Source organism: Rattus norvegicus, chromosome 11 (assembly GCF_036323735.1).
Source record: "Rattus norvegicus strain BN/NHsdMcwi chromosome 11, GRCr8, whole genome shotgun sequence".
In the NCBI taxonomy this organism is placed as follows: domain Eukaryota; kingdom Metazoa; phylum Chordata; class Mammalia; order Rodentia; family Muridae; genus Rattus; species Rattus norvegicus.
This window is the reverse complement of record NC_086029.1, coordinates 56,663,647-56,690,592: the sequence shown is the minus strand read 5'-3', so window position 1 is coordinate 56,690,592 and position 26,946 is coordinate 56,663,647. Positions and strand designations below refer to the sequence as shown.

At 42.8% G+C, this 26,946-nt stretch overlaps 1 protein-coding gene across 2 annotated transcripts in view; it reads right to left on the bottom strand.

Annotated features, from left to right (window-relative positions):
- Positions 1-26,946, bottom strand: part of Cmss1 (cms1 ribosomal small subunit homolog) — a 298,132-nt gene that overhangs the window by 11,159 nt on the left and 260,027 nt on the right. Inside the window, exons 2-5 of one of the 2 annotated variants that reach the window (NM_001013866.1) lie at positions 15,171-15,250; positions 6,151-6,225; positions 4,336-4,465; positions 832-891 (exon numbers count right to left, since the gene is read on the bottom strand). In NM_001013866.1, the coding sequence (NP_001013888.1) occupies positions 832-891; positions 4,336-4,465; positions 6,151-6,225; positions 15,171-15,250 (345 nt within the window). The remainder of the gene's footprint in view (positions 1-831; positions 892-4,335; positions 4,466-6,150; positions 6,226-15,170; positions 15,251-26,946) is intronic. The other variant, XM_063270410.1, reaches the window with a different exon arrangement.

Sequence of the window (26,946 nt, the reverse complement as noted above, 5' to 3'; positions counted from 1 at the left end):
TTTTAAAATTTTATGCCAGGATATTATTCCTATTGTAATTCAGGATTTTATTTTTAAAGTTAAATTCTGAGAAATTTTTAATGAGCCTAAACTGGGGATCTTCATATTGGAAGGCTGAAAGAAAACAGTTCATCTCTCTACATAAGTCACTACTATGGCTGGAAACAAGCAGATGATATTTTGATATGAATGATCTAGTGGTAAACAATACAAACCAAAATATCAAATCAGATTGGGAGTAATAGCTAGGTGTGGATTCTGAGCACGTAAACAGAACCTGAAGTTCTCACAGCTGTTAAAGACCACAGGCTCAGTTTCTTGACCATTCAAACAACAAGGCCAAGTTCAAGGACTACTCAGAGGAGGCACTAGATTAGGACGCCACTTTCTGGACTTCTAGACTAATATTTCTAATATATTATAAATCCAAAATGGAGCCCAAACCCAGAGCAAAGTAGGAAAACATTTAAACATTAAAACTGTACATCAAATAATGTGCACGCTAGAGTGGCCTAGATTCTCAGCACACAAGAAACTGAGGCAGAGGAATCATGAGTTCAAAGCTATCCTGGACTACAGAGCATGACTGAGAAAAAAAAAGACAATAACACTAAATCCATCTCCACTTAAGCTAGAAACTTTTAGTTTTATATGTGGTACAGTGTTTTTGTTTTAATTTAGAGAAACAAATCTTATTTATATATTTTGGGTTTTTGAGTTTTCCTATGAAGCTCTGAACAAGTGTTGATCTTCTTGCGCCTGACTTCAACTCTTTTCTGTTTTAGAATAATCACCTGCTGAATAATTTTTAAAAAATCAGACTTTACTTACTTTCTTTTAGGTATGAAGAGAGACTGTGAGTCAAGTCATTGCACTTGAGGAAGCAGGAGTCTAGAAAGAAGAAAAAGACAATTTGCTAAGGGCTATGCACGCATACAACCAAGGCAGATTAATTAATTAAAAAGTGAATGGCACATTCTTACCCGGATTATAAAGAGTGAGCGATCTGGAGGCTAGTTATTTAAAGTGTTATTTAAAATAGCAGCAGTAGCAACAACACTTGTTTTCTCATTTAGAATATTTTATTTCTATTTTTACATTTTTATTGAAAATGTAATTACCTCACTTCCCCTCCCCGTTCTTTCTTCCTCCAGCTTTCCCATGTTTCCTCCCTCCAACACCTCCTATGTCCCCACTCTCAAACTGATAGTCTCTTCTGCTATTTTTATTATTACATACAAATATGCATAAATATATACATGTAACCTGCTAAGCACAGTTTGTTCTTTGTGTGTATGGGGCTGGCCACTTTGTGCTGGATCACTGAGTCTCGTCCCTGAGGCAGGGACTCCAGAGTTTACAGATAGATGGAACATCTTTACATTTGAAATCTGTGAAAGAGGCAGTGTGCAAAGGAAAGGTGAAGTGGCGAGAGCTTTGATAGAACCTCAGACCCATTAGTTATCTAGGAGAACAAACGGATACAGCAGTGAGGGAGAATGATCAATATCAGCGAGATGTACAACAGTGAGAGTTATGGAGAATGGGGGTGATGGTAACACTTGCCAACTGCAGGAAGAACTGTCAACCTATTTTGGAAAGTAGTAATATTAAGATTATATACTCTGTGATTGCCTGATTTGTTTCTTGGATAAACAACAGCAGGAATTTTTTGGTGTGTGCTGTAAGTGGATATACAAAAAGATTAAATTTGGCAGTATTTATGATCTTGAGTTGTGGGAAGCCACACAGGTGTCCACATGTGGGAAGCTGGGTGAGTGCTTTGTGACAGGGCTGGAGCGCTGTGTAGCATCTCAGATGTCAGAGATGTGCACATGGCTACATTCTGGTCAGTGTGATGTGAAGAAACAGAATGGGGGGATGTACAAGTGTAACTTAGATAAGAACAACAATGTACTACGATATAACATGGTATGAAGAATACATTTATAAAAACATACAGACTACTTAGAATAAATACTTATGGGGAAGAGAAATCTAGTATTGGTTTTGAAAGGATGGGAACAATGTATCAAAATATAACACAATTCAGCCTAGCTGTAAAATAGAACGTAACATGTCAAAATAAAAAGAACCTTTGTTGCTCTGTGACAGCCATAGAATATGTAACAATATTAACTCTAAGTAGAATTATTCACTCTGAGCATACATATACATATATACACATATATATGTATGGGTACACACACATATGTGTATATATATGTATATATTTGTGCAACATGGTTATAAACGTAACTCTATGAAAAAAGTTTCTAAGTATAAGAGTGTTAGGGAGTGAACTGTTACCAACTTAAGTTTGACATTTGTATTGTAATGTAATACAGAGAACTCACACAGTGTAACACTCGCAGAGTTGTTGCCTCTGTAGAGGCAGGGAGCCCGTGAAGTACTTTAAACTTAGAACACTCCCAGCTGAGACATGATCAGCTCATCTGGACAGCTATACCCAAAACAGAGCAGGAACAGACTCTCCGGGGTGGAATTCCTTGAAGGTGGCTTGTGTTGCTGGGGGAGTTGGTTGCAGCTAGCCTTCTTAGGGCCACCGATCTAAACCAAACCAGCTCTTGGAAGACGGCAGAGGTTAATTAGCTCCCAGTGCCTTAAGTTCCCACATGTAAGATGTTAGCAGTGTCCAGCACAATTAATAGTAATTAAGAGGACACTTCCCTGCCCTTCAGACACAAACCTCAGATTAAAATCAAGACAGACACTTGAGAAACTGATTTAGAACAATACTTTTAACATTAACTTCCCTCTTTAAAGGGTTCTGAACAAACTGCATTTCTATCTTTTTACCTAAAAGGGCTTCTACTCCTAGAGGTGTTCTGGGTCTTTGTGTGGTAACCAGGACCTTTTCTCTGAAAGCTTTTCATATGCCTTAATTGCCTATGCCTCAGAGTAGTCATTTTTTAGCTGAAAACAGAGCCTGTTTTGTTCTGGCTGTTTCTAACACCCCCCATCCCCTTTCCCCAAAACATCCTTGAGCCCACGATCTTATCCAGTTGTGCTATGGAACTTTAAAACAATGACATAACCCAGATTTATTATGGAACTCAGCTGAATCCCAAGGGTTTCTTTTAAAAATTCAGCAGAGGATTCAAGGTTTATTGACGGCCTCTGAGATCACAGAATAGGAAACTGAGTCAGAGTGAACACTAGACCTCAGGTTGACCAGAGCCTCTGTGACACACTGGCTCCTGTTTAGAGCAGCCAGGACCCAGCTCTCCCACCCAAGGAGCAGCCCTCAGGGCTCAGTAAACTTTAGAATCCTGGTCCTGTTTTTATCCAAGTGCATGCTTCCAGATCCCCAGAGGGCAACTGTCTTGGAAAGGAACAGGGAGGGGGCTCCTTCTGCTAACCCCAAAGAGCAGTTAAAAAATAGCCCAGAAGAATTGTAGCTATGCAGGGAACAGGCTGTTCTTCAGCTTCTCAGGCGTCTAGAAAGCATGACGCTGGAATGGAAAGTCAGCTACTGTTGACCTTTTCCCAATGTTGCACGAGCGGTGTCCTGTAGCCTGGAGACAGCTCATTTGCAACAGAGACGCCTAGGCTCCTCGCGCTTTGCTTTCAGGATAACACCTGTTTTCTCCTATCCTTGCCAGGAAGGAGCCTTAAGGATGCATCATAACCTAAAAGCTCAGAGTAGCGACCTTACCCATGCAGTAAGTAAGGCGACAGACCTCAAACATTAGCCGCTTCTGTTAAAATGCAGAATTCTATCTGTACATTTAGCTAGTTGGCTTGAAAGAGTCTGGGATACAATCCAAATACTATTTTACAGTTGGAACCCCACAGCAGCAGAACTAAAATACTTAATTAACAAAGATTTTTTTTAATTTTTTAATTTTTATTTTTTGAAGATAGAGTACTTGCTCTATAGCCCAGGCTAGACTCAAACTTATGATCACACTGTCTGGTCTCCTGTGTTCTGGGATTCAGGACCTGCTCTAAACTGACTTAACCAAGGTTAAAGTTCTTATTTGTAGGAAGAGTCAACAAATTTCCACACCAATACTTTTTAACAATGTGAAATGTCCTTCTGTGAGTTTAATATCTTCATCAGAGCATTCACCCTTGAAGCATCTGGTAAGATTGTGTACTGAGTAATTAATCTTTTTTAGGGAAAGACAATGTACATACATAGATCTTGCTATTCAACTCTGCAGAAACATTTTTAATATCCAAAAAAAAAATCACTAACAGTTACACACTTGTGGATGAAGGAACGAGGACTAAGAGTGTGAAAAGTTTAAGTTCCCAGTGTGGAATGCACAACTACACACTCCTTAGGAACCTGGAGCCTGCCTGTACCTGGTAGGTGCAGTTCCTCTAATTCAATCACAGAACGGCTGCTGCTGTAATGGCCCTTGATCAGCTTCTGAAGGTCTTCAGGGGTCCCTGGTTTGGGCTCTGATTTTGCAAGAATATCAGAAATTTTCTTCTAAAACAAGAGAAGAAAAAGAAAGTAGAACACTAGATTTTAGAGTGGCACGTGGTATAGGTTCATTTCTCTGGCATTTAAATGCACATAGCTTTTGGTGATAGCCAAGTATGATTCTGAATTAAAAAAAAATCCCCTTGGGAAGCCATACTGCATTCTTCTTAGACATAGTGAGTACTTGAAAAATGATGAGATGATCTAATGGGCTCTTTGTAATGTCTGCTCTGTATCTTTTACAAGTGAAAAAATTTCCATTCAGCACAAAATATTTTCTGTTAAAAGTCTTAGAAGTCTTATTCTATGGAAACTTCTTTTTTACTCTTATATTATCTGCACTCTTGAAAGAACAGGATTTGGAGAAATATTTGTGCAACCCAGCTTAGACGTCGAGTGTCAGGCTGCAGATTAAGCTGAGCATGGGCATTCACTGACAAGTGGACCTGACCTTCTGGTCCAGTCTAGGAGACAATCCTAAGGCCTCACAGAGACACAATAGAACAGATATCACATCTCTTTTGATGTGGACTTCTTTGTATAGAACTTTTATTACATGCATACAATACAGGAAAGCAAGATTGTCCGTTTTTATTATAAACTTCCCTTATTTCCTTGTAATTCTTCTCCAAAGACTCAGAAAGAGCCTTTCTTCCCCACTTGTCTGCCCCAACGTCCTCATTTCTACAACACTGTCACAAGTACCAAGGTTCCATCAAAGGTGTCAGCTGTGGTTAGCACCATAAATTAGCATGACCTTAGCCAAGCTAAACCAGCTAGATCTCTGACCTCAAACCTCTAGAACCTAAGGCCCTCAAGGCCAGAGGGAGTGAACTGTCAAAATCAAGTTAAGGGCTTCTCTCAGGGGCTGCCAAACCTCAGCCTATCTGGCACGTCCTGCCTTCCTATTTGGCCATTTGAGACAAGAAACCATAGTCTGTGCGTTCCTTTCTGAACGCCTGTGTTAAATAGCTAAGTGGCTGAGACCCCCATTTCTCTCATGCTAAGCACTTCCTCCTGTGACCTCAGCAACATACCCTGCTTGGCAGGGGGTGAACCACACTGCTGTTCTCACAGCTGTCGTAGAAGGGAAAAGCTAACTAGAAAGTCTGTACAGAAGCCAGAGGCTTCTCTCTGTACAGATACATCATTGAAGAGGAAGAGGAAGCATCTACCTTAATTTATGGCCTGGATTAGAGTTAGAAATAATTCACAGTGCCTTCATGTGCTTGCTTTCTTTCTTTCTTTCTTTCTTTCTTTCTTTCTTTCTTTCTTTCTTTCTTTCTTCCTTCCTTCCTTTCTTTCTTTCTTTCTTTCTTTTTTGTTATTACTTGAGCAGAAGGGTTAAAAACCTGAATGAATGAGAAAGGAGGTTGGCGACTGACTTTCTTGGATAAAAGCTGAGGGTGAGTACAGGAGGTGCTCTGGGCTCCTACTAGATGTCTTAAAGAGAACCCAGCCAGTGGGTGAGAAAGCTGTCCTGTGTTTCCAGGAGTGAAATGGGATTCAAGAACTTTAATTTTAGTCCTCTAAAGAAAACTTATTCCGAGTAACCTTAGGAAAGTTAAAAGAATCTTGAACCACTGAACCTTACAAACTCTGAATCTCTAAGTCGGGGACTGCAATAGCTTCACATAAGAATCCTGGAAGCCACATGTGGCCACACCACTGTAACGAACTGCTGCTGGTACCTTCTTCCACTTCCTGCTCTTCCGGGAGTCCTCTGTTTTTGGTTCCTTCACCTGTGACAGGAAACACTCAGTGGGCTGTAAAGAAATATAAATGAGAGAGCTTTCATCTTTGCAGGATGGAGTGTCACTGAGTGGCATGACCCCCACAGCGCCTTCTGCTGTGCGTGTCCTCAGAGTACCTTGGTGACACTCCACAGAGACGCTGCACAACCCACTGGAGCTGTTAGGCAGCAGCTGAAGCGACATAATTTGAGAAAAGTCAGAAAGTGTAGATGATGTAAGGCTGGAAAAATCTTTGAACAGACATCAAAATGTTTGAGTGAGTGAGTGAGTGTATATGTGTGCTTGATATGGCCGATTATTAAGAGATGAAAGCCAAGGACTGGTCTGTAAACGCAGGCAGAAACAGATGTGGTTAAATGGTGATGTGGCAAGGCAGTTGCTCACTAGGGCCACTGAAGCTTTCCATGCGCTGCCTATGCAGAAGCCTGCACTTCCGAGAGGTAATGTTTGTAGTACCCGCTCCTCCCCTCTTTCCAATAGCGCAGAGTCCCAAGTAGGATGCATTTACTTGGGCTTGTGCAAACCAGCTGCACCTGTGTAGTCTACAGAATGACTGTTCCTGCCGATGGTCTGAATACAGGTTCCCCATTACAGCACCGAGAGATTGATTTGCCAGTGGCCTTAACCCTAAGAGCCATGTATAGTTCCCTGCTATTTTTAATGTGACTTTTGTTTTTTAAGGTAGAAAAGCAGGAAATTTGGACTAAAGCCTTGATTTATAAAACGGAATGTGCAGGTTCCACATGTATTAATCATAAGCAGCAAAATAAAATGTTCCCTGTGCTGGATGTTTACGCAACATTTTAAGCAGGTTGCTAAGTCAGATGTAAGATGTAAATTGAAGGTTAGATTCATTCCAAGCAGAGAATATCTGTTTAAACAGTCAGCCACTAGCTAGAGGAACAATGTCCCTACTGCTCTGCTCAAATGATCACAGATGAATCTTTCTAAGAAAAAGAGCAGGTTGAAGCCATTCGTGGTGGTGCATGATCCCAGCACAAGAAGCAGAAGCAGAGGACCTCTGTGAGTTCAAGACCAGCTTTGTCTACACAGTGAGTTCCAGGACAGCCAGAGCTACAAAGAGACACACTGCCTCAAACAGCAGCAGCAGCAGCAGCAGCAGCAACAACAACAACAACAGAATCCGCAGATTAGGAATGCCTTTAGTCTCAGGTCTAAGAAAGCTATGATGACTGACTGTAACTTAAGGCACTGGACCAATGGCAGCAGTGTTTAGACACTTTCAGGAAGCAGAGTGGATTTAAAAGGGTTGAGATTAAAATAACATGGCTATTATTAATCTTTAGCTTCTTTACAGTTTAAACAAAAAAAAACCTGTAAAGACTAATTGCCTTGCAGCTTAGGAAAATAAAGATACTGTCTCACTTACTTAGAAAGTTAAGCTGTCTTGTGGATGTAGATTAATGTCAACTTAATGTTCGTACATGCCAATAAGAAACTGGGCCAAGGCCACTAATATGTCACAAAAGATGCCAGATGGCCATAAGCATCTAATTACAGAACAAGGGAGCACTCAGCTCTTCCTTCTCAGCAAAGGTCTGGGTGTAATTAGTAAAGCTCTTAAAGCGTATAATGGACCCAGGCCTACAATCCCGGCCCTTGTGAGGCTGAGGCAGGAAGACGACAGTCATGAGGTTCCTGAACAAAAAAGTAAAAGAAAAGGAGGAGGGCATGACTGCTCCTACAGTATGGAGAAGATCTCTACTGTAGAGATAAGAGAGAAAGCAGGCAGAGGAAGAGTCCAGGCTGAACACGGCCAGCAGATTAGAGAGGAAGAGGGAGAGCACAAGAGGAGCTGCTGACCAAGAGAGCCAGCACTGGTCAGAGACCAGTGTAGCCTAAAGGGCTGAGTTAATAAGGCTGAGGCTAGAGGAGAGAGGAAAGGAGGGAGGCAGGGAGGGAGAATCAAGCGGTTGGAAGTGATTATGTGTTCCTGGGAGCTGAGGAAAGTTCAGATGAGGATGAGGAAGGTGACCATCCACTGTAGTGCAGATCACTGTAACCTCACAGGCTTCCTCTGCCTTTAACCAGACATTTGAAAGACCACAGTGCTAGGACCGGACAACAGACAGCTTGCACCTCTTCCCATTTTGTCCTGAGGTGCCTGGCTATCCATAGTAATCACAGAGAGCTCTATCTACAAACCACAGATGACCACCACAGGGAAGAAGGAGGAAGTCGAACAGTGCAGAACGTCCTCTGGTCAGGTGGTACAGAGACAGACAAGGTGGCCAATGAAAGCAGAGGGAAATGGTGCAGACTGAGAGGGCTTCCCACATGACTGGTCACCCTGGGGACTGAATACATTTACCTTTCTTTTGTCATCTCTCCCCGCTTTTGGTTTTCTATAAAGTTATGTACTCTGTGTGTGTGTGTGTGTGTGTGTGTGTGTGTGTGTGTGTGTGTGTGTGTACATGGCACAGATCAAGCAGTATAGACTGCTAGGGAGCTATGACAAAAATACAGCAACAGAGGAATTAGAAGACAGAGTATTCACCCAGCCCGAAGCCTGTGAGGACAGATGGCTCCTGGAAAATGACCAGAGAGCTAAATAAGGTAGTTTCTCCTTTCATGACACTTTGCTCAGCTCTGCTCTTCTGACTGAACAATAGCTAGAAGTGATAGGGCCTTTACAGGCTGTTGTAGACTTTGCTGACATATTTTTTTTTTAGTTCCCTGAGCTACTGGATTCCAATCCAATCTCTATTTTCAGTGGTCAACACTAGACCTTCCGAGTATTCTCCTGAGGTTGTGTTCACAGATCTATTCTGTGAGATGGTGGCCCTGGACCTTGTTTTGTTGTCTTGCCCACCTTCTACAAAAATGTTTCATTATATAGAAGACTGTAGTGGTTTGAATGAAATGCACCCCTCACCCCCACCATAGACTTGGTGTTCGAACAGTTGGCCCCCATTGAGGTCTAGGAGGTGTGGCCTTGGTGGAGAGTGAAACTAGAGGTGAGCTTGAGGGTGTGAAAGCCTCCTGACATTCTTAGTGCTCTCTCTCCTTTGTGCTTACAGATGTGAGCTCTCAGCATCTTACTCTAGCTGCCATGTGGAGCCCAATGGGTGACTCTCTTCATTAGCAGGATTTCTCTTTCCCCAACCTCGTCGGAGGAATTCAAAACCCCTGAACATATGACTCTACCTAATCAATGTTACATAGCCTCAATTACAGGATCAATTTCATTCCTCTTGATAAGAACCTGTTCAGCCAACAACTAAATTACCTGAAATGCTTCCCCATGCTAAGGAGGCATTTCCATACCCTAAGTCCTCAACCAATGACCACTGCTCATCCTGGATGTTCCTACCAGGAGCACAGTCCCACAAACTTTATAAGCCTTGAATCACCCTTAGTAAAGTTGATCTGCCTCCTGATAGCTGGTTCTGGTGTGGTCATTCACCATACGTGCTCACAGGGCTTTTTGAACCCCCTGCTTGTCATCTTTGTTCCACTGCCCTCATGGAGCACATCAGATGATCCACGAGAGTGGTGAGACCCACACTGCCATGGGTGCCTGCTGCCCCACCTGACATATGGATTCTGACCCTCTGGAACCTTAATCCACAATAAACCCATTCTTCTATATAAGTTGTTTGTTCATAGTGATTTATCAAAGCAACAGAAAAGTAACTAAGACAATGACATAATTCTCACCTTTGAATATTTCACAGGTTTAGAATAGCATTTAAAAGATATAGATGTATCTAAAAGAATAGCAGATGAAGCCACACCAGGTGCAAAGGCCAGGCACAACTGAGGAAGTCTGGGGTTTACTATCATCTGATAAGATGGGTATGATGCCTGACAAAATTACTAGGAAAAAACTCTTAGAGAAGCCTGTGCCTGTAAATGTAAAAGAACTGCAGTTCTTGGGGCTTGTGGAATCCTTCATATCCCTTCTTGCCCAAATTTTCATCCTCTGAAAACTTGATAACAGAGGTGCCATATGGGATTGTGATAAAATGTCTCAAGAATCTTCTGAGCATCTTAAGGTCTTTATAGGATCTTAATGTCTATAAGATCTAAATGTTCTATTACCAATGTCCTTTCATGTGCGAGGTTACCAGGAGCTCAGAAACCTACCTATGGGTACTACAGCAAAACAACCAGAGTAAATGGTTCCAATAGAGTTTTAATAACAGGCACGAGCAGGGCAAAATTCAATATGCAATGCTAGAAAAACAAGGCTGGCTATATAGAAAGTACTACAGCAGGTAGGATCCACCACTGGGCCCACCTCAGTAACAACAAAAAGAGCTTATCCAAGAATGGTGAGATTGAAGGCCTCTGGCAAAGGCTTTTCCTGAGATAGTACAGAGTCAAATCCTATAATGTTGGCATGCATGTTTCCAGCAATGTGGTATAGCATTTACAAGCTCTATCACCAATGCCATGCAGGATGTCTTGGGGTCAGTGTCCGTTCAAACCACTGAACTCCCTGTTAACTGAACAAAGAGCCGAGCTACGTATAGCATGGGAAAGGAGCTTACGCATCTCTGCAGATGCAGGTTACACAGATAGCACGAGCAGGAGCATAGGACAGGAATGAGTGGCTATAGCAATACAAAGATCACAGAGACTTCATGGCTGGAGGAATGAGAAAGTGAAAGTAGCCAGTCTACTGAATTCAGAGCAACAGGTGTAGTAGTGATTCCTGAGAGTTGGCCTGGGATAATCTGTCCTCACAGTTGGTCTGTACTGAGAGAATTCAATTCATAGGTTATCCAATGGAAAGGAGAAGTGGCATGCTTTTGAGTACATCTCAAAACATCTATTGGAACAACAGATGTAAAAGGAGATACATATCAGAGTACAACAGGAGTCAGAATCCCTAGCAGTTTTCAACATGGAAGCTAACAGTCCACTGATTCCTCCTGGATATCAGGAAGCAAAGCATGAGCCATCTGCCATCAGGTGCCAATAAGTAGCTGCTCATTGGGCTCATGTAAAGTCTAGTCACAGGAGAGCTAACAGAGTCTTGGTCACTGTTCTACTGCTGTGAAGAGACACCATGATCAAGGTATTTCACTGGGGGCTAACTTACAGTTTCAGAGGTTAGTCCATTATCATCATGGTGGGGAGTATGGCAACATCCAGGCAAGTGCTGGAGCACTAGCTGAAGGCTACAACCTGATCCATAGGGGATGGTGGGGATGTGTGTGGAGTACATGGAGAAAGAGAGAGAGAGGGAGAGGGAGAGGGAGAGGGAGAGAGGACAGAGACAGAGACAAAGCGGATTTGGACTTTTGAAACCTCAAGGTCCATCCTCAGTGACTCCTTTTCTCCAACAAGTCCACTCCTACTCCTACTCCTCAAATGGTGCCACTCCTTGATGGCTAAGCAGGTATAACCAGATACAATGGTATTGCTCCTTACCCGACAACCCTATCGAGGCTTAGCTGGTGGAAGGACAGAATACATTATTAAAACAATGGCTAAAGAGTTTAAGTACAGGACGCACCTTGCATGGGTGGAAAAGGTCATTCTTAGAAGCTAAAGCTAAAAGGTTGTCCATTGAAAGTCCCAGTGCCAAGGGTAGGCTACCTTCATACTGGTTGTTGGCCAGGGAGGCCCCTGAGATTCCGAAACCCTAAGACTATTGCCGCTGCTGCTTGATACATGCCAGACTAGATGGCACGGCTACCGTGGGTCTAAGAGCTTTCTGAGTGGATTTAAGGCCTGCCAATAGCAAAGAGGATGAAAGTCTAGACGAAGAATTCAAACGATGATGTTAAGGATGATTTATGAATTCAAAGAGCACACAAACATCTTAGTGAAGTAAGAAAGATAATGTGGGATTTAAAAGAGCAAATCAATAAAGAGATTTTAAAAAATGTCAGAAATTTGGGAGAGAAAAGCTCAACAGGTGAAATAACTCAGGAGAGTCTCATAAGCAGATGTGAGATCAAGCAGAAGACAGATTGTCAGGAGTTAAAGGCAAAGTCAAACAATGCAAGCACTGATACAAGAATACATAAAAAAGTCCCCGGATGCCATCAATCTAGAAGAAAAGGGAGGTCATGACAAACGGATAGAAAACAGACTGTAAGGGAAAACCCCTAAATCGTGGGAAGGAGATGACTGTCCAGATAGAGGAGGCATTTGAGAACTCTCACAGTAGAAAAGAAACTTCATCACTGTGGTCTCACAGCACGGCGAGTGTACGGAACAAGAGCACCTCAAAGGGACAATGAGGTGAAACGGTTCGCACTCATAACCCGAGATCTCTAAGCAGAAACTCTAAAGTCAGGGACAGCATGGAAGGCAAACAGGAGCTCTGAAGAACAACACTTGACAGTCTAGGTTACCATATCCAGAAAAGCTATCCCTCAAAGCTGTGACGTTTAAAAGCAGGCACAGTTAGATTAAAATAATAGCAAAATGAAACAGTCATGTTAACTGTGGTTTCTCTCTCTTGTTGTGCTGTACTCTCATCTTGAATGTGGGGTGATAATGTCTGTGTGGCATGAGGTGGATGGCATAGGCATTGTGGTACATTTTAAGTTCTCTGTAAGGGACACTGCAACTCAAGCATGGTGCTGCTACCATAGTGCATGGGACAACCATAGTGCATGGGACAACCATAGTGCATGGGACAACCATAGTGCATGGGACAACCAAGCCATCTAGTGATGGACAGCAAGTTTACACCACATGGATGCACGGACACCACCAGACGAAGAGAAGATTCACACATATGAGGATGGTAGTGCATCTTGTTACTCGGGATGGTATACCACTTAAAGGTGTAACGGTGGCATTTACAGACCCCAAGAGTAAGCCTAGTTCTCTTATGTTGGTAAATGGACAAAGTATTAAACTGCTCCTTAAATATATCAATGATCACACATTAGTGGAGCTCTCAGACCTCGTCAGAGAAGCATCTCTGTGTAGAAGATGGTGACTAATTCAGAAATTTACAATCAAAGTGCAGAGAATGAGTGTTTATAGAGTGCTCAGCTGCAAATAGAATGCTGTTGCTATCCCTAAGGCTTGGGGACCATCATGTGGAAGAGGGGACAGAAGACTATTCTAAGAGAGAGATCATCGAGGACTATGGTAAAACAGAGTCTTCCAGACACATGGGACTGCTGTGCTCATGAATTCACACAAACTGTGGTTGTCTGTACAAGATCTGCACAAGATTAAGCCGGTCAGCACACTCCAGCATGGAGGGTGGGTTCGTGAGCCCCCCACCCCTAACTGAGAAGCTATTGACAGCGGATGGCTTCTGATGGAGGGAGAGCAAAGATGGCTTCTGATGGAGGGAGAGCAAATTTTTCTTAAGATCTGTTCCCAGGGCGACTGACCATGTAGTGGATTGCTCTGCGTCCATGAGTATATGGGCAACACAAATTGGAATCCATAGGCTATTTTTTTATTTTTAATAAAAATGAAGACAGAGTGGGGGGGCATAGGAGGTGGATATAAGAGGGGTTTGGGGAAACTGAGGGTGAATATGATCAAAACTACATTGTACTCATACAGGAAATTCTTGAAGAAAAAATATAACTTATTCTAGATTTATCTACTTAAAACCACGAAGAACAAAACCATGAGTAAAGGAGAACTTATGTATTATTCAGTTACATAAGAACTCTTTAGTAAAATTAGGGGTATCCTTCACAGATTTGTCTTTCCCCGAAACCATATGCTCTCTGAGGTTTCAGCAAGGGCCTAACACAGCCTTTTATGGGGAAAAGACTTTGCTTCTATTGTGAATTAAACCACCAGTGATTCACATAGCTCCTAGCATTACTAGCTTGGGTTAACAGGGTCAGGGGATAAAATAAAGAAGCTTTTGGGATCCTTAGACTCTGGTCAGGAAGCAGACTAAAACATTGCTCAGTTGTAAATACAAGGTACTTTACATGAAAAATAACACTAAGCATAACAAAGGCATGAAGAATTATTCCAGGGCTTCGCTACTTAATTGAGGAATTCAGTCTGACAACCTGAGCTGAATCCAAGGAAGGAAAGAAGTAATTTGCAAGTTATCCTCCACATTTAAATGTAGTGGCATGCACACACATACATACCACCACCACCACCACCACCACCACCACCACCACCACCACCACCACCACCACCAAAAATAAATGTAATAAAAATAAAAAAGACAGAAACACTGTTAAATTGCTCCTCTGAGCAATGACTCCTCATGCTAATTTTCCTGCCTCCCCTTTGTGAACAAAAATAACCTATGCCCTTTCCACCACTGTTGTTGTTAAGTCCATTTTGGATCATCCTGGAGTGTCTTCAGGCCCCTCTGTGACTCTTGCCTTTGAAAGTAGATTAACAGAAGATGGCAGAAACAATAAGGCATCAGCTCCAAGCTTATGTCATAACAAGGCTGTAATACTGCTTTTGTGTGCATGGGGAGGCTCTATCTCCTTATGCTGTACGTTGTACTACTAGAAGACCTATGTCCACAAGAACAAGGCTGAATTTTTAATGGGGATGTGATAGAAAATCCTAGGTCAACACAATTGCTTACATTGTATACATTTTCTTATGTTTATTTTACCTGTATGAGCGCTTGCCTGCATGTCTGTATATGCACCACATGCATGCCTGCTGCCCGTGGAGTTCAGAGGGAGTTGTAGCCCCTTGAATTAGCATTATAGATGGTGTGAACTACTGTGTGAGTTCTGGGAACTGAACCAGGTCCTCTGTAAGAACAAGTGTTCTTAACCACTGAGGCTTTTCTCCAACCCCTTAAATACATTTTTCCCCGCTACTAAATTGTAAAAAGCAGCCTGGAAAACAAGCCTCACTGGTTTATAGGAAAACATGGTCTTTTCATGGGCAAAGAAAGTAAAAGCTTCCTCAATCCCAGCAACAGCTGACATTAGGGTCAAGAAAATGGTGTGGAGTGGATGTAGGTTGACTTCAGAGACAAGAGCTGTAATGCTCACACTGACTATTACCTGTTTGGTTTTCTCAGGAACCGGAACTGTGTCCTTCTGTGTCATTTCCGTGTCTCCTCCTTCCTCTCCACCTGACAGCTCTGAAAGGGGATACAGAGTTCAAAAATTAGAGTGCCTTTCCCATTCAATGCAACCTTGGTAGAGCTGGCATGGAGATTTAATCTCTTGACTTCAAAAATTGAAGCATTCAAATGCCAGTCTTGTTTAGAATATGAAAAGCTAATATCACATAGCATTAGAAAATATTTAATTATGTGTTACAGTTTGGGTCTGAAATGTCACCTATGGTGTGATTAGGAAATGGCCCCACAAGAGGCGGGGTAGGGGTAGGGTGTACACACATTTAACCCCAGCACTTAGGAGGCAGAGGAAGAAGGACCTCTATGACTTCAAGGCTGGCTTGGTCTATACTACACAGCGAGCTCCAGGACAGCCAGGACTACAAAGAGAGACCTTCTTTCTGATGGTGGTGGTGGTGGTGGTGGTGGTGGTGGTGGTGGTTGTGGGGGAAGGGGGTAGAGGTGAGATATAATGTAACATCTAGAAATTGGGCCTTAGTTCTGAAAGGAGGCTCTGGGGTGTGTGCTTGATCAGTACAACTAGCCCCTCCTCCCTGGAGGATAGGCTTGGAAGGAATGAAAGCTTTATACAATAATCACTTGACTCAAGTTAAACTAAATGCTACAGAAAAATGATGTCCCCATCCCTATCACCAAAGGCCTAGACTCTAACCTTGGTAGGTTGTAAAGAGGCCTTCAATTCTTTTCCACCTATTACAAGGGCATTTTCAGAGACGATCATGGAGGGAACTGGGAGTTTCCCCCAGTGATGGTTCCTCATCTACTTCTGCAGCACCAACAGAGACTCCTCGGGAGCCTTGACTTCTAAATCCCCATGATGTCAAAGAGTCATCTTCCCACCTCACTGGGGCGACACTGGAGGACTAGCAGGGAGGCAGCAGTTTCCTGTTTATTTATACTTTTTAAAGTTAGGATACAGAACAGAGCTAGCACTTCCCACACGACTGAGTTGTAGCTTATAATTATCTATACTAATAACTTAGTACAGCAACCACTAAAGAACACATATTGATACACAATAAAATAGAAAAACAAAGTGAGATCATCAAATACCCATAGAAAACAAGAGAAACAAAGCAAAAAGGAAAAAAAAAATGAGACAGCAGATTTAAACTCCAACATATCAATCATTATATTACAAATAAATGGTGTGAGGCCCGAACAGCCCCCGCTGTTCTCTCAGAGGATCTGAGTTCGGTTCTCAGCTCCCACATTCAGTGGCTCACCACCATGTGAAACGCTTGCTTCAGGGGGTCTGATGCCCTCTTCTGTCCTGTGAGCACATGTGCACATACGCACAGAAACACACATGAAGAAAAGAAGACAAATCCTTAAACAAACGAATGGTGTAAACATACCAATTCAGACACAGACTAATAGAATGGACTTACAAATATGACTTACGTATATGGTGTTTGTAAGAAACTTAAATCAAATATAACAGTATTGACAAGTTCAAAGGGCTAGAAGACAGAACATATAAATATTGGTAATAAGAAACACTAGAATAGTCCCACAAGTATCAGAATAGAGAGTTATCTTAGTTAGGTTTCTACTATAATAAAATGCTGACCAAAACCAGCTCAGGGAAGAAAGATTTTTTTTCTTTCCCCTGCTTACAACTCCTAATACACAACTGAAGGAACTCAGCGCAGGAAATTGATGCAGAATCCTGGAAGCAAGAACTGAAGATGCGGCCATGAGGGAACTGTGCTTACTGGGTTGCTTTCGTAGTCTGCTCAGCCTGCTCTCTTACATCTCCCAGGACCATCTGCCCAGGGGTGGCAATGTCCACAGTGGGCTGGGTCTTCCCACATGGGCCATGAATGCACCCCAGGCTGGCCTAGAGGCAGTGTGATGAAGGCATTTTTGAAATCAAGCTTCCCTCTTCCCAGATAACTCTAGCTTTTGTCAAATTGACAAAAAAAAAAAAAATCCAACCAGCACAGCTTTACCAGAGAATGAGGGGCTTAATATGCTAACAGTGAAATCTCAATCTCTCTCTTTCCCCCTCCCCCTCCTTCTCCTTCTCTTCAAACTCAAGGGGTCTGCCTGCTTCTGTCTCCCCAGTGCTGGGACTGAAGGTGTGAGCCATCACTGTCTGGCTACGAGCATTCCCAACCTCTGAGCCTCTCCAGCTCCCAAATATCCACACTTAAGACCTGAGGTCGATGGGGGCAATGTTACCAATGCACAGTGAACATCATCTGTAATAACTGCAGACTGAACACTGTACTCTCAGTTGGTAACAAGACAAGGATGCCTGCTTTCCTCAGGTTTGACAAAGAACACCCTGGCAAGAAAAGAAAAGAAAAGCACACGCAACGGGAAAGGACACACACAACACCCGTTTGCAGGCCATATGATTGCTTGCATTAAAAAAAAAATCCAGGAACTAAAGCTCGTCTTTCACGCACAAATCCTTATACTGGGTTGCATCACTGAGGTCTCATTTTCTTATCCTTCCTGCCGTGGCTGACTCTACAGCCCTTTCCTTTCTCGTCTCTGCACATCTTTTCACATAGTTTCTAGCCTTTAACATGTAGATTTGCACATAATTTTATTCTGCCTCATGGCTTGTGATGGTATTAAATACACATTAGGCCTTCTCTCTACCTGAACCATACACTGTCTGAGAATATGCACGACTGTCCAAGTATTTAAAAAATCTGGGGCTGGGGATTTAGCTCAGTGGTAGAGCGCTTACCTAGGAAGCGCAAGGCCCTGGGTTCGGTCCCCAGCTCCGAAAAAAAAGAACCAAAAAAAAAAAAATCTTATTTGCGTTTTTTTTTCTTCTTTTCTTTTTTTTGGAGCTGGGGACCGAACCCAGGGCCTTGCGCTTGCTAGGCAAGCGCTCTACCACTGAGCTAAATCCCCAACCCCTTATTTGTAGTTTAAAAGTCATTTTATGTATACGAGGTTTTTTGTCTGTCCGTCTGCCTGAGAATATCTGGTGTGGAAGGAGGTCAGAGAAAGGGCAGAGGTCCTGTAGTGGAATTATGGATGGTACGAGCCATCATGTGGGTGCTGGGAACTGAACTCACATCATCTGTAAGAGCAGCAAATGCTCTTAACGGCTGAGCCGTCTCTCTGGTTCACAGTCCTTAGGACAGCGCTACATTTCTAATATAAATATTTTCATATACTATGGTTAGCTTTAACAGAAACTTTGAGATAAAAAGAATGACCTACAAACAAACAGAGATGGGGGAGGGTTATGAACTCTGTATTTCTCCATTCTTTAGACTTTGCTCGCTGCAGAATATAGTCTATGTTTGGCTAATCTAGTTGAAAAATAGGTAATATACTTAAAAGTCCGTATGCCCATGGGAAATATTAAAAATAACTTGTTAATCAAATACTCTGAATCTGAGTTACTTCTTGTTCCAAAAATTATTTCATCTTTTGAAACCTTTAATACAAAATGAGGTCATCTTGTCGCCATGGCTTGAACACATTAGCCGTTTCCTTAGTCTGACATTTTTCGGTTCCAAAGAGGAAACTGCTGTTCTGAAGTAAGGATGGTAGCTCTGTGATTTCTATTAGGAGAACAGTGAAAGAAAAGTATAGCTGTCCAAGCTAGCCAGTTCTTCAGGGCTGCTGGGATGTGAGGTGACGCCAGGTCTGTCCCACTCAGTCCCAGTGGGTCATTCAGCCTATGAAGCAGAGGCACCAAGACGGGGCTGCATTTCTCCAGCTCCTTGGGGACTATTTAAAAACCACACAGCCAGATGGGATTGGCTGAATTTTTCCAAAAGAGGAGGCAAGGACAATGTCCTTTTTCGACCCATGGCAACAGTATCAATTGCAAACAGAAGATTGCCCGGCCTTCTCTCAGTGTTTGCCTTTATCTCTACTTAAGTATGGAAAATCCAATCTCCTAGCCTCCAGGCCTTAAGAGGGATGCTGACAGTGCCCTTTAAGAGTTTGTTGAAAGAATGCTCATTAAACCACCCTTTCCAACTGTGATGGCTGTTCTTGCTTGTCAACCTGACCACCTCTGGAATTAACTAAGACCCAAGCTGCTGGGTACAGCTATGAGGGATTTTTCTTATTAAATCATTTGAAGTTGGAAGAGCCATTTTTAATCCAGATCACTTGAGGTGGGAGGATCCACCTTTAATCTGGGCCATACCTTCTCGTGGCAGCCTAGATAAAGCTTTTGCTCTTTGCCTGGTTGCTTTCACTGGCAAGTTCATGTTTTCACTGGCAGGAGAGCCTACTTTGGAATTGTAGCATATATTAAACACTAGCTGGGATATCTAGGCTTGTGGACTGAACTCTGGACTCTTGGGCTCTGTGTTGGTAGACAGCCATTGCTGGACTAGTTGGACCACATCCTGTAAGCCACTCTAATACATTTCATATACATTTATTATAACTTATTTTTTGTTTACCTGCAAACTTTAAGTAAAGGAGCGTTCAGAGAGTAGGTGCTGGGCTGCAAAGCAGCTGTGCTAGTTAGGGTTTCTATCGCCATGATAAAAATACTATGATCAAAAGCAACTTGGAGAGGAAAGGGTTTATATCAGTTTACAGTTGTAGTTCACCATGAAGGGAATTCAGGGCAGGAACCCAGAGGCAGGAAGTAGGGAGAGGCCACGGAGGGACACTGCATACTGGCTTGCTCCCATGGCTTGCCCAGTTTGTTTTCTTACACAAGTCAAGAGCATCTGCCCAGAATGGCTCGCCCCACACCTTTCCATATCAAGCAATAATTAAGGAAATGTCCTACAGGTTCCCCAAAGGTCATTCTGATTGAGGCATTTGGTCAATCGATGCTCCATCTTGCCAGATGACCGTAGCTTTGGTCAAGTTGATAGAAAAACTCCCAGCACGGCGGTCATGGCCACTGTTGGTGTTCCTCAAATCTGCTACTGTGTAGAAGTCTTAGGCAAAGTAGAATGAATCCAATTAATTGTGTCCCAGTAAACTTTACAGTAACTCAGTTTTGCTGGATTTGGTCTTGGCCCTCAGTTTGCCAAACACTGACTTACTATATATAAATTAAAAACATGTTTCGAGCTGTGTGTGTGTATGAAGCATGGTTTCTAATTGCTTGACAGGAGCACCTAAGTATGATCAGAGATAAGCTTATTTTGATTTTTTGTTTGTTTATTTGAGTCAGGGTCTTGACACACACACACACACACACACACACACACACACACACACACCCACCCACCCACCCACCCACCAGGTTAGCCTCAAAATCACTATGCATCGCAGGCTGGCCTCTGAGTCACTAGGCATACAGGTTGGGCTCAAACTCACAATCTCCCTACCTTAGTGCCCCTCTTGCTCGCTTGCTTGCTTGCTTGCTTATTTATTTATTTATTTATTTATTTATTTATTTATTTTTGCCTGCATGTGTGAGCGTGTGCCATGCACAGGCCTGGTGCCACCGGAGGTCAAAAGGGTCCCTGGAACTGGAGTTGCAGAGGGTTCTGACCTGCCACGTGAGCGCTAGAAACAGAACCTAGGTCCTCTGAAGAAGCAACAGTTGCTCTTAACTGCGAACTACCTGAGAGGGCTCTGCCTTGTCTCCAGGTGCTGGTGAACATGTGTTTTTGTTGTTGTTGTTTTGTTTTCTGTTTTTAGAACTTTTCTGTTTATGAACACTTATCTATCAACCAATTTCAATCATATGAACATCTCATTGCATTTTGAACTTGCCCGTTTTTAGCAGTCGTTCTAACAATTTGTAAATTACATACAACCTAGGAATACTGGCCCAGGGCGTTCAGGAACCCTTTATGGCTTCCTGTTGAATTGCTCCTTACAATTATGCTCTGACTCTTTTCACGTGGGGAGCTGTAACGACCCCTCTATGTTTCTCTAAGTGTTTGGCTGTTCTCTGGGAAAGCTGCATCACATAAACTGGAAAGTCATGCTGCGTACAGAGCCTTAAACGCTCTAAAGAGTTTCGCTAAAATTACTCATCCCTTGGAGCCAGATTGTTTTACTTGGCCAGGAGAACCAGGGCTCAGAACTCTCTTCAAGAACCATGTTCCCAGCTCATTAAGAGACTCCCACCAGAGTCACTGAGCAAGCACACATTCCTACATCCGAAAATGAACCTGGAGAATGAACTCTGTGAAGGCCTCAGGGCACTTCAGCCATGCAGGACACAGCGAGGGGAAGGGGAGGACAAGGGAGTCCAAAACCATCTAAGGAAAGAGGCACTCAGTGTCCCTAAGAGAGGCCTGCAATAAGGGAGGTGCCATGCTTTCACTGTCTCTGTACATCCATAGAGCAGTTCATACAGATGCGCTGTGACTAAAACCAGAGGCTTTGCCACCACTTGGGCCCCCTCAACAAAGAACCATTTTTACCTGCAAATGCATCTCACTCAGATTATTCCAGAGACAGTCTTTTAACAGTTCTAGCTCTTGTTTTCTCCAGCATCTTACCACTGCCCTCACGTTGTACAAGACCTTCTGTAAGCAGAGCTAAGACTGCCTTAGGGCTGTCGTGTAGCCAGCAGCTGCATGGCAGCTCCCAATGGAAGACACTAGGGAGATGGAGACCCAGGGAAGGAGGTGGAGGAGGAGCCGCAAACTCAAGCCCAAGTCTATCATGCCGGCACAGGGTATCTGGCTGCTATGACAGGGAAGGCTGTTCAAGACAGCAGGCTGGTCTCCAGCCTAGCCATGGCTAGCCACACAGGTCTAGAGTCTGTATACGTGTCAGTGTATAGGAGCCTCCAAAGTCTTCTGACGGCTTGCAGTGATTTATCAGGCTTTATGCTGGGATAGCCTATGCCACTCTGTGCCCCACCCCTGCAGGACCTTACACTTTCTCTTTTATATGGATATTCTCTTATATTCAGCAAAGAACTGGGCAAGATCTAGTCCTCTCTTAAGCTCCTTAAGGTCACTTCTTCCTCTAAAAAGTCTGATAGAAAAAATGCTTTTGGACAAAGGCCTATGAGCTGGCACTCTGTAACACAAGGTATTTTGGTGCTCTAAACTGAAAGGGGGAGGGGGGGTGAGGCAGTTCCTTTACCCCATTTATTTTGTCATTTCAAATGGCAACGGTAGTTTCATCTACAGCCCAGTAATGGTTCTATTTTTAGTCTGAGATGTCCCTAGCAACAGATTTAGAGCTTTGTTTACAAAACATGCCGCTTGTTCCCACAGGAAACTTTAAAGCCAGAAATTTGGAGCAGGGTAGCAAAACATGAAATAAAATTGCTTGCTGGGTCCTGGGACTGATAGGCGTAGAGTATTGATACCAGCAAGAGCACCTCAGAGAAACCTGGCTGAAGGGAAGTCTGAGTTGCTTAGCTGCTCATGCTTCTCCTGCCCTTGCCGAGTTAAACCCTGGGTATTGTCTAAAAAGGCTAACTGCTCTAGTTTAGTACTATATTATGTAATTAAAAAAAATTAAAAGTGAACTCTGGCATAGTGGCACATGCCTTTGATCCTAGCACTTGGGAGGCAGATGGGTCTCTATGAGTTTGAGGCCGGCCTGGTTTTCATAATGTTCCAGATAGATAGATAGATAGATAGATAGATAGATAGATAGATAGATAGACAGACAGACAGACAGATGATAGACAGACAGACAGACAGGTACTTATTTTTCTACATGTGTGTTTGCTTATGTGTATATGTGTACCGCATGTGTGCAGATGCTTGGAGAGTCCAGGAGAAGGAGATGGCTCCCCTAGAACTAGATGTACTGTTGGCTGTTTGGAAGCCAATACTTGAAGTGGGTGCTGAAAAATGAAGTTGGTTGGGTGCTCTACAAGAACAGCAAGTGCTGTAAGCCACCGAACTACCTCTCCAGCTCCTTCAGTGTATTTCTTTAAGCTAAATGCACACAGAAAAAGCTCCTTGTGAGCCACCAGCTTACGTCAAGAACAAAGGCTCCTCGCCTGTGAACTCCTGTGCTCCCATCTAGCCTCAGTGGCAGGGAGGAGGTCTTCAGTGGCCAAAATCCAGGGTCCTTAGAACTTCCGCTACCTTTGTGGCAAACATTACAGTAGATCATACAGGCATTAGGGGATGGTTTTGCAGGGAGAAACATGACCTATTTTCTTTCTGTCCTGCAATAAAGCCCCCCCCCCCCACCATATCATCTTTTTAGCTTAAAGGGAAAAAGTGAGCTGGCTTAAGTGACGTGGATTCAACTTCAGCGCTGTGTGTTCACCATGCTTCTTTCTAGTCTGTTTTACACCCGGAAATATCTGTGCACTTAGTTGTCCTAAGGCAAGGCTGATGACAGTGCCAGGATTTAGACAGAGCAGTATGAATCCAAGGCCCTACCCATTATGCAAAACTGCCCCATTATGCTGGAAAGAAAATTAAGTTCCTTTCCAGCGGTATGAGTGTCTATGGGATCTGAACACAGTTCAGTATAACCATGTACATTGTTTGATTTTTAACAATTACACATCGGAGGGAGAAGGTACTACCCATAACAGGTAGCCTCTCTCTTCCCTAAAGCCCCAAAACAAAGTTCTCCGCCAGCACCTCTCCCTCATGCTGTGTTCTATGTGTAGGAAAAATAGGCTAGCACTGCATTATGGCATCATCTGTCTAGTTCAGTATCTGTGTCCTACAGAGGCTTATTTCCATGTTAATATGGAGTACTACTTACTCTACAAGTGAAGGGATGGTGACGAGAACTTACTGTGTGTGTGTGTGTGTGTGTGTGTGTGTGTGTGTGTGTGTGTGTGTGTATGCACGAGCACAGGCATGTCAGAGATTAATCTTCAGGGTTGTTTATCTGTCTGCCCTTTAGAGACAGGGTCTCCTATGCACCTCAGGTCACTGTGTAGGCTATGCTAGGTAGCCAGTGAACTGTCTAGCCACCTCCTCCTGGCTCTGACATTACAGACAGAGGCCACCATTCCCGTATGTCACCACATCCAGCTTTTTAACTCTGGTGTCTGGGATTGACCTCAGACTCTCAGGCTTTGCACAGGATGCACTTTACTGACTGGGCCATCTCCCTGGCCTCAGCAGGACACCTTCTAATGGCTCCCACAACAGTGCTCTGTGGCTGTTTTAAGAGGTGTCAGCACAGACGAGTGACGGAGAATACTAGGAAGCCTAAGGTTTTAGTTCCAACTTTTATGATTTTGGGCAAATCACTTACTTTATGCTGCAGTTTTCTCATTTGTAGACCAATGAAGTCATACTGCTGTGAATTATGATTCTCTTTTGGCTTAGGGCAAGTTCTTTGGAATGGTATACACCCTGGACACGTCAAACTTTCCAGAGTGTGATAGAACGTTGAAGCACTGAAGGGAGGGGAATGTTTTAAAACATACAGGTGACTATGGCTCCTTATGTGGGTCTGTGAGTTACGTCATTTTCTTCTAGATGGAAATTCCCTAAGAAAGACACCTGAGTCTGCAGTCAGCCCTGTAACCCGCTTGTTACAACACGCTCTCTCAGGGAAGAGAAAGATTACTGACAGGGACGTTTCTGTTAGGACTGCCCCATGGCCCTCACAGAGATTCCAGCTGTCTAAAAGTCCATAAATACTCATACTTCCCCCAAAGCCCTTTCTTAGGGTTCAAGACAAGGTACTTTACTGCTCTGTCTTTAAAGTTTCTGCTAAGCTGGCTTAAGGATGCCAGGCCAGCCACTGTCAAGTCCGTAGTAAGAGAGTATTTAGAATGTTCCAGAACCTCAGTTCCTTGGTCTCAACAACATGGGATAAAGCAACATGGACAACCTAATGAAACAGATAAGATGGCCTAAACTCTGTTTGTCAATGAAGTTAAAACGGGGGTGTCTTCATTTAAAAATTAATTAAAATTTATTATAAAGACCTTGGAAATAAAAAATATCAGAGCAAAATTTTGAAAAACATTGTTTACCTCTTCTAATATAAGAACATAATGTTTTAATTATGGATATTACAGAAAATACACAAAACTTAAAAGGAACAAAAATTTGTTATCAGTATAAAAAGGTGGTTTTATTATAAAACAAAATTATAATTTGATGTATTTGTTTTCACATTTTGTCTTGTTCTGAGTGTGTATCTATATAATACACAATTTTATATACCTAGAATTATTTACTATATACAAATACTTTACACCCTTTAGTATTATATATAAACATTTTCCTATGTCACTAAATGGTTTTTTGTTTTCTTTTGTAGATCTTCTTACGCTGTCAGGACAGCCTCCAATTTATGACCCTTCTGCTTCGGTCTCCCACGTTCCGGGACTGTGTGATGAGATCAGCCTGTGCTCAGGTCTACGTTACTTCATATTATACTTGGGTGTCTTTTTAAAAAGCTGCATGCTGCTCTGTTTTACAAGTCATGTTTAACAATGTGCTGAGTGAAAAACAGGGGCAGGGGACAGATAGTCGGAGACCTCCAGACTGACTCCTGGGCTTCAGGCTCATCTTGAAGCCCAGTGCTGAAATGGTGGACTCAAACTGCCCACTCATTTGACTATCTGGTCCTGGTCCTGGTCCTGGATGTTGTCGCTACAGCCTCCATGGTTTTGCACCCTGCCTGGGCAGCTGAACTGGACTCCGAAGTTCAACATAACCCCAAGCACATGGCTTGATCCAACAACAGCAGACTACTGAGAAAGATTTGGTACGTCATTCCTCAGCTTTCCTCTTGCCTTCAGGACACTCCCTGTACTCTGCTGTGGCCTCCTATACCCATTCTGCAACACATGGACAAATGCAGGGAGGGAGAGAGAGAAGGAAGGAGGGAGAGAGGGAGGGAGGGAAGGAGGGAGCGAGCTAAGAATTAAATATTAGTAGTTATGATCAGAATAAAGAACCTGTCTTTTCCAAAGGCAAACGATTGAGGGAAATCATGACTACAAAGCAAATTGTCGAAAGACACAAACATGTCTTTTTCTGTTCATGGTAGTGTGCCACTACATTTAATTCCTTATATATTTTATATGTGCTCATAAAAATCTTTCAGAAGGGAACTACGCTGTACAGGACATGAATTCTTTAAGCAAGGCCCGCCTTTCTTTCTTTCTTTCTTTCTTTCTTTCTTTCTTTCTTTCTTTCTTTCTTTCTTTCTTTCTTTCTTTCTTTCCTCCCTCCCTCCCTCCCTCCCTCCCTCCCTCCCTCCCTCCCTCCTTCTTTCCTTCCTTCCTTCCTTCCTTCCTTCCTTCCTTCCTTCCTTCCTTCCTTCCTTCCTAATGTATATAAGTACACTGTTGCTGTCCTCAGACACACCAGAAGAGGGCATCAGGTCTCATTACAGATGGTTGTGAGCCACCATGTGGTTGCTGGGAATTGAACTCAAGACCTCTGAAGAGCAGTCAGTGCTCTTAACTGCTAAGAGCCTGTTAACAAGGCCTTAATTTCCATTTTGTAAAATACATAGGTCAACTTATAGGGGCTAACACAGCAAAAAATTACCAGTGTTAGCCTAACCCAGCAAACAATGGTGGTTATGGTCTTTATACCACGACAGGTAAGAGTAACGGAGCACTTTAATTTGATTGTGTGTGAGGCTCAGCGTTTACTTACTTTACTAGTCATGTGCATTTCTGCATGAGGAGAAAATTTTAACCATTGTTCATTGCTAAAGAGATTCCAATATTTTCAGTATCCATTTGTTTAAGTCTTTTAACATTTTAAATTGGTTTCATTTTTGTTTTGAAATTATTTTGATGTATAGAAATTTAAACTATATTAAGATCAAATAATTCTGTACTTTTATTGAAATTTTATTTGGAAGATTTC